The 7,027-nt window shown below is 36.9% G+C and overlaps 1 protein-coding gene across 1 annotated transcript; it reads right to left on the bottom strand.

Moving 5' to 3' along the window:
* Nucleotides 1-616: 616 nt before the first annotated feature.
* LOC105047774 (tRNA (cytosine(38)-C(5))-methyltransferase 2) lies at nt 617-4,580 on the bottom strand. Its single transcript, XM_073258808.1, has 8 exons — nt 4,421-4,580; nt 4,145-4,255; nt 2,602-2,695; nt 2,405-2,523; nt 2,180-2,302; nt 1,148-1,577; nt 932-1,026; nt 617-829 (listed from the first exon to the last, which is right to left on the bottom strand). Exons 1-8 carry the CDS (start codon nt 4,469-4,471, stop codon nt 746-748), a joined length of 1,107 nt encoding a protein of 368 aa, XP_073114909.1. The 5' UTR covers nt 4,472-4,580; the 3' UTR covers nt 617-745.
* Between the last annotated feature and the right edge of the window lie 2,447 nt (nt 4,581-7,027).

The raw sequence follows: 7,027 nt of genomic DNA, 5'->3' as shown, positions 1-7,027 counted from the left end.
CAGACAGCATTGTGACTAGCCATGTATCAATGCTATGTCAGTGAGTGTGTATTGCAATTATTTTTATGCGCAAATACACGATTTTTTCATCAATTATGCACAGCATGCTGCCGTTAAAGGGCAAGATCTTGGACATCTATTATGTAGCACATATTTGAAATCAAACCAAGGATCAGTATTCTTTTAGAGGTAAAAGGCCATTTAAGCTCTGTTTTTTAATTATGTTACTCCTAAAGTTGACCTTTTCTTTTTTTTTTTTTCCGTACAAAGTGCATATTTTTCACAACACCTAGCAACTCTTTTCACATGATTTTTTTTTTCACCATTCCATTGTCATAAGCTGTCCCCGTTCTCTCTCATAGTTGCCATTTGATATGGTATAATTATTCATGAAAGGATCCTAAAGTTGTAAAGTTGTAGTCCAATTGTGATAGCAACAACTGTAGCTTAAAAAATGAATTGCTACATCTAACTCTCATTCATAAAACAACAGAGCTCTATCAAATATATTGCACAATGCAAACAATAGAAGTGTTAAACTGATATTTTTTGTACAGAGGGAAACATCAACACCCCAACCATCAGCAACAAGTGTAAGCCATCAGAGAAACTCACTGTTGTCTAAGGCTTATGTGTGGTGGGAAGTGGAAATCCGCCGGAAAAGAATGCAGATTTGCTACCTGTAAATGAACAAAGCATGTCACATCTTATAAGTTAACTGACAGCTGATAATACGCAGCACTGCTTACCTCTCTGGGGTGAAAAATCGAAGATGCAACTCTTTTAAGGAGGAAATTTCAAGCTTTTTTGCTGGCTTTGAGTTGATGCTCTATCATTTGCAGCAAAATGTGCAGTAAGTCCAATAATGTACTAGAGAATAAATTATATATATGAAGCAAAGCAAAATGGAAAGCAAGAATGGGGACTCTACTTCGGAGGTTGCCAGTAAAGAGCCTGTTCCCTTCACATATCTATAATAACTTTTTGTGAAACAACAGCAGCGCTTGGAGTCAGGGTACACAATATCTGCATCTTGGTGTCAAGGATTCAAGAAGAAAAAAAAATTGTGGACAACTGAATAATTATCTTAACAGCAACCTAAACTTATTATTGAACAGAAAAGGAACATCAAGAACTATGAGGATACCCATGGCATTTCCCCACCTTTCAATAGAACTTATCGGAACTGCATACTTGTCCAACGCAATTTTGTCTTCCTTAGCACCTTCAACCTCTTCAACAATATTGTCACTGCAGATATTGGTATTTTCTATGTCTTGAGGTGCACCACTGTTGATTAAAGGGTCACCAGTGTTCTTTTCAAAATTCACTGTACAGACATTACACTTGAGGCAGAAACTGACTCCAGCATACTCTGGCTGCGGATTATATGAAGTTTGTGTTTCCAGATAGTTCCTTATTGGTTCGCACAATATGTCAAATTCTTCCTGTCCTTCATTGGATAAATGGTGTCCATCCTTAGGTATGATATTCCTTGACGTCAAGTGTGAAGAGGGAGTCCAAAGCAGTTGGCTATTACAGGATGGGTGCTGAAAAGACAAGGGCTTCCTTTTTGCCTGCAAAAGAATCACCAAAGAGTTAACTTATATTTAAAAAGGAAAAGCATCACGGCTTTGTTGTTCCAAGAGGTCTAATTAAATAGTTAACACGGACAACAGGCAGAATTTCAAATACTTCGAGTACAAAGCATATACAGAATCCCTAAGCAACAGGATATCAAGTGAGCATTTGTTGCTATAAAGTGATAATTCATCCCCACGTGAATTATAAAGACTGACTAGAAAAATCCCTACATAATTGGAGCCAACAGTTCCTAAAAATGGTTGTCCGTCAATGTGCAAAATTTTAATGACAATAAGATATTGTTTAGTTAAAATACTAAGCACTCCTGAAAGTCTTCATGATGCTTCTCAATTTCTCAATGCAGAAAGTTATGCAGATCTGGAAATCACGCCTAAGTCCAACATTAGGATTGAGAGTCTATCCTAGTTTGGATCACAAGCCTGTTTCAAGTAGTGGACCAGTGCACCTATCCAAAATGGTTCTTAGTTTCCATCAATTCAGCATGTCATCCCCCCCCCCTGCTCCCCAAAAAAAAAACCAAAAAAAAAAACAAAAAAAGAAAAAGAAATGAGGAGATCCAGTGAGAACAGCATACCAGGCAAAAGTACCGAGGCCTAGAATATGGTACTTTAAATTGCAACGGACTCAAGATATATTCTTGAGTGACAAAGCCAACTCTTTTCAGAACTTCTATCATCTGCTTGTGAGTATTTGATGTCTGCAAGAAAATATGAAGATAATTGCTCATTATATCATCACTAACCACATATACACATGCTAAAACAAATGTAAATCAGTCTGCAATTAGTTTTATACAAACCTCAAACCCAACAACATTTTCCATGAATAACATTAATGGAGGGTGCAGCATATGTCGAATAAGCTCCAGGATCTTGATGAAAGAAAATGCTCGCACATCAGCTGAGCCCTTTTGAAGACCTAAATACAGTACCATTTAGATTACACAAGCCAGCAAAATCATCAAAAGGGAAAAAAAGGGGGGTAAGGCATATGAACCTTGTCGTGTGTATGGTTGGCATGGAGGGGAAAGAAGCCATGCATGTGCTCCATATTTGTCTAGATCAATAGCAGTTAAGGTCTGAATGTTCCCCTGCACCCAGCAAGACATCTCAGAGGAAAAGGGTTGATGTTGGGAAGGATAGCAGGTCCAATCTTAATCTTATTTGTATTAAAAAAAAAAAACACTAAACTGAAATATAAACTTCAATTCAAAGAAGGGCTCATTGAAGTTATTTGTTGAAATTATATTTGTTTGTAACCATGTATACCCATATCTAAAAATGTATGTACATGTATATACGTAAATGTGAATGCATGTGCCTCTGGTGGTCAGTAGAGTATCAAATTATGAGTCTTTCACTAAACCTTCTCTCTCTCTCTCTCTCTCTCTCTCTCTCTCTTTCAGTCTTTTATTTTTTTGTTGTTGTGATTGATAAATCTTACTCTGCGAACCTAGATTGATTATATCGTATACATGCAGTCCTAATCCATGTCTTTGTTCCATGTTGTTCTAAACCTCTGATAATCATCAGTTTGCAGGATTTGACCAATGACAGTTTTTCCCATTAAGTGACAAGGGTGAACAACCTAACCACTTTAGTTTTGAACATAAAGAAGGTTGTCGGCAATTTACAGAAGAACAAAAGATGATCCCTTTAGAAGAGCAGTGACTGTCTAATCCCCCCCCCCCCCCCATTTTTTTTTCCTTTAAAGTGTAATGAGAGGAGACTAGTTGTTGGTTGTTTGTAGCAAAGAGTAGACCATGTAAGTTTCTAATTTGACCTTTGTAGTTGTGAGGACTCTTGTGGCCATGTATTTAGTCCCACATCGGTTATTCGCTAGAAAGATCTTGGATATTTATATAAGATTAAGAAATTCAAAAAAAAATATCTTCTAGATAGTCTTTTTGGGTAAGGTCCTGGATTGTTACAAATGATATCAAAGTCGATCTAGCTATAATCTATATGGACTAAGGGATACTACAGCATGGGTTCATTGAGATGACTACTAGCTGACCATGGTGTATGGATTTGAATTTTTAATCTAGCAATGATGCCAAGACTTAAATGGAGGGGTATGTGACGACTCATGTGTGCATGTATTTAGTCCCATATCGGTTATTTGCTGGATGTTTATACAGGACCAAAGAATCTAAAAAATATCTTCCAGCTAGTCTTTTGGATAAGATCCTGGGTTGTAATAGTAGTGTTGTTTATCAGCTTCTTATGATATTAGTAATAAATTAATCAGAAAATATGAACTTCATCTGACTTTACTCTGAGGACCATAGCAGCCATGATTTTGCTTTTTTTTTTTTTCCTCTCTTTTTGGGAAATAAACAAACAATTTACAAATGAACTAAGAAAATGATGTTTTCCTCGGACATCTCGACAAAAATTGTAAGAAGGCGAGCAAATTAGTAACAGCCACTGCTTGGTAACGCTATGCAGCGTTGGTGGTAATTCGTACTTCAAGCTACCGCCAACCTCTGGATAGATAGAAATTAAAACAACCATACAGTATGGAGAGAGATAAAAACCTGGAAAGGGCGATGACCGAAGTTGTGCTCGTAGACGTCGTTGGCTTTGTCGTTGATATCGAACGCCTCCACCACCTCTCCTCGACTCCCAGCCCTCATCAGCGAGTACCTCTGCGGATATGCATATACATGTCTAAATAATAGAGAGAGATCGATCCAATATCCGTATAATATGATATTAGGAAACGATCCGATGTCCGAGGGACAACATAAACCCTAATAACCCTCATCGTAGCAGGAGCAAGCAAGATAGATACGACAGGAGGTAGTTGGTACCATTCCACCGATGCCGCTGTAGAACTCGAGAATCCTCAATGGTTCCTCCATCACCCACCTCCCGCCGTCACCGGGAACAATTCCACCGAGCTCTCGCAACCCCTAGGGTACCACAAGAGATTTCCTAAAACAGCATTTATGCGGGCGCCCGAGTCCCGACTTAACACCCACCTACAAGTCTGCACCTATCTGACACAGATGCCGACTTCCGGTCCGCGGCTCGCTGCATCGAAGGACACGCAAACATGATGGATGGGGTTCCGATTGTGGGAAAGAATTGATTGATCGCATTTTGCACGAGTGTCAAAGTCCTCCAACCTCATCCTCTTGTACATTGAAGCGGTGCAAAGCACGATCTAACGATTCACACCGACTCTTTCGCGTGAAACATGCAACTCGTACCTAGACAAATGGTAGATATTGAATACTAAGACAAATGTAGCTGCTATCCCAATGATATCAAAAGAAGTTCCAGAGGAAATGTTTCTTTCTTCATTCGGAATATTGTATTGACAGGTTGAACCTGAGGTGCCAAAGACCGTCGGGCTCTGCAAAAGCGTGACGCAAAATGTGGCTGCGGTCGCTTTGTCCCAACCTTACGTGGAACAAAAATCATATGGGGCGGGTATTATAAAATATCATGTGGGGTGGTCTTCACAGTACAGTCTAAAAATCAAAAAAAAAAATTATTAATAAAATTATTAATTCGTAATTAAAATATTCTCTTTTTTTTTTAGTACATAACGGTATATACTATATAATGACATGATACACACTAAATATATAGCCAGGTGATACATACTTTAAGTTTTTTTGACATACACCCAACAACAATCCAATGCAAACTGATAACTAAATTGATACACAGTTTATCGAACTTAATTTTATCAGTATATAGTATATGATTAGTTGATACACATCTAACAAAATATTCATCTAACGTCCCAATACATACCTCTAGATAAAAGTGATATACTATTTTCAAAATATAGTAGACAGCATATGAGCAAATGGTACACATTAGACGGCTTATCGATACACACTATAAGTTTTTTTGATACACACTCAACAATGATCCAATATACATCTATAGATAAATTGATATATAATTTACCGAATTTAATGTTTACTGATATATAGTATATGATTAGTTGATACATATATAATAAAATATTTATCAGACATTCCAATACACACTCTAGATAAAATGATCTCAATTTTCATGAACTTTTAGATGCAAATATCTTAGGAAAGAAAAGAGATTTGGAAGAGGAAAAAGAGCCTCAAGGTGTGTACGTATTGAGTCATTGCTGGATGTGTATCAAAAAATCTTACAGTATACATCACTAAGCCATCTAGTATGTACCATTTGCTCATGTGCTATGTGCTGATGAATGCTATATTTTGAAAATCATATATTGCTTTATTTAGAGATGTATATTGGGATGTTGAATGAATATTTTACTATGTGCATATCAATTAGTCATATACTGTGTACTAGTAAATACTAAGTTTGATAAACTATGTATCAATTTAACTATAGGTGAGTATTAGGTCGTTACTGAGTATGCATCAAAAAAGCTTACAGTATGTATCACTTGATTATATATTTAATATGTATCATATAATCATATAGTATATATCGCTATGTGCTGAAAATGAGAAGAAAGAGAATGCTTTAATCATGGAACTAATAACTCCATCAATAATTTTTTTTTTTGATTTTTAGACTTATTCTTTGAGATCAGTATTAAAAGAAATATGACATATTATTAAACCTGCCTCATATGATATTTTATAGTGCCGTCCCATATGATTTTTGTTCATTGCGGTTCTATAGGCTTTACTTTTCCAACATGGCTTCAAGAGTACTTTATAATTGGTATTGTCGGAGGAGTTTGTTTGCTGCAAAGTTCTGCAGCTTCAGAGTTACAAGCAGATGGTTTCTCTCATTAATTTCTATTGTGGGATCTAACCACCTCAACCAATGTCCTTGGGACTAATTCTCAAGAGTTATCGAATTGACCAGAATACCGATGTGAGCTTTGAAGGCTAATCTCATCAAAAGACTGACCTCATTAGGAGGTCGATCTCATCAGAAAGTCAAGGTCATCAGAAATCCGACCTCATCAAAATGAATCGAGTTAAATCCCGAAAGGATCAAGATGAAAAGTCGATCTCCATATCAAGTTTAAGTTCGGATGGACCAAGATGAATAGTCGATCTCCGGATCGAGTTAAGTCCTGAAAGGATCAAGATGAAAAATTGATCTCCAGATCGAGCTTAAGTCTGGATGAATCAAGATGAAAAGCTGATCTATGGATCGAACTTAAGTCTCGAAAAGATCAAGATAAAAAATAAGATATCTGATCTCCAGATTGGATCTCACAAAGATTCGAAGTCTCGATTGGACCAAAGTCTCGATAGGGCCAAGATCAAAAGTGAGATATTCGATTTTCAGATTGGATCTCATTAAAAAATGTTGAACCTCATAAAATGAGGCACCAAAAATTGAAATCTTATCAAATATACAGGAGATCTGACCTGCCCACTCCGAGCTCAAGTGGAAGGATGCAGTGGTTTACTTGAACTAAACGGTACAGATTC

This window comes from Elaeis guineensis, chromosome 6, assembly GCF_000442705.2.
Source record: "Elaeis guineensis isolate ETL-2024a chromosome 6, EG11, whole genome shotgun sequence".
NCBI classification, from domain to species: Eukaryota; Viridiplantae; Streptophyta; class Magnoliopsida; order Arecales; family Arecaceae; genus Elaeis; species Elaeis guineensis.
Note: the sequence above shows the minus strand (reverse complement) of the source record. Positions and strands in the feature narration are given on the sequence as shown.

Bases quoted from the DNA above. Each gene is read 5' to 3' on its own strand.
- LOC105047774 (XM_073258808.1), bottom strand. From the start codon at position 4,471: ATGGAGGAACCATTGAGGATTCTCGAGTTCTACAGCGGCATCGGTGGA. The intron at 4,256-4,420 runs GTACCAACTACC...GCATATCCGCAG, and splicing joins ACAGCGGCATCGGTGGAATG to AGGTACTCGCTGATGAGGGC. The intron at 2,524-2,601 runs GTTCATATGCCT...TACTGTATTTAG, and splicing joins CCAACCATACACACGACAAG to GTCTTCAAAAGGGCTCAGCT.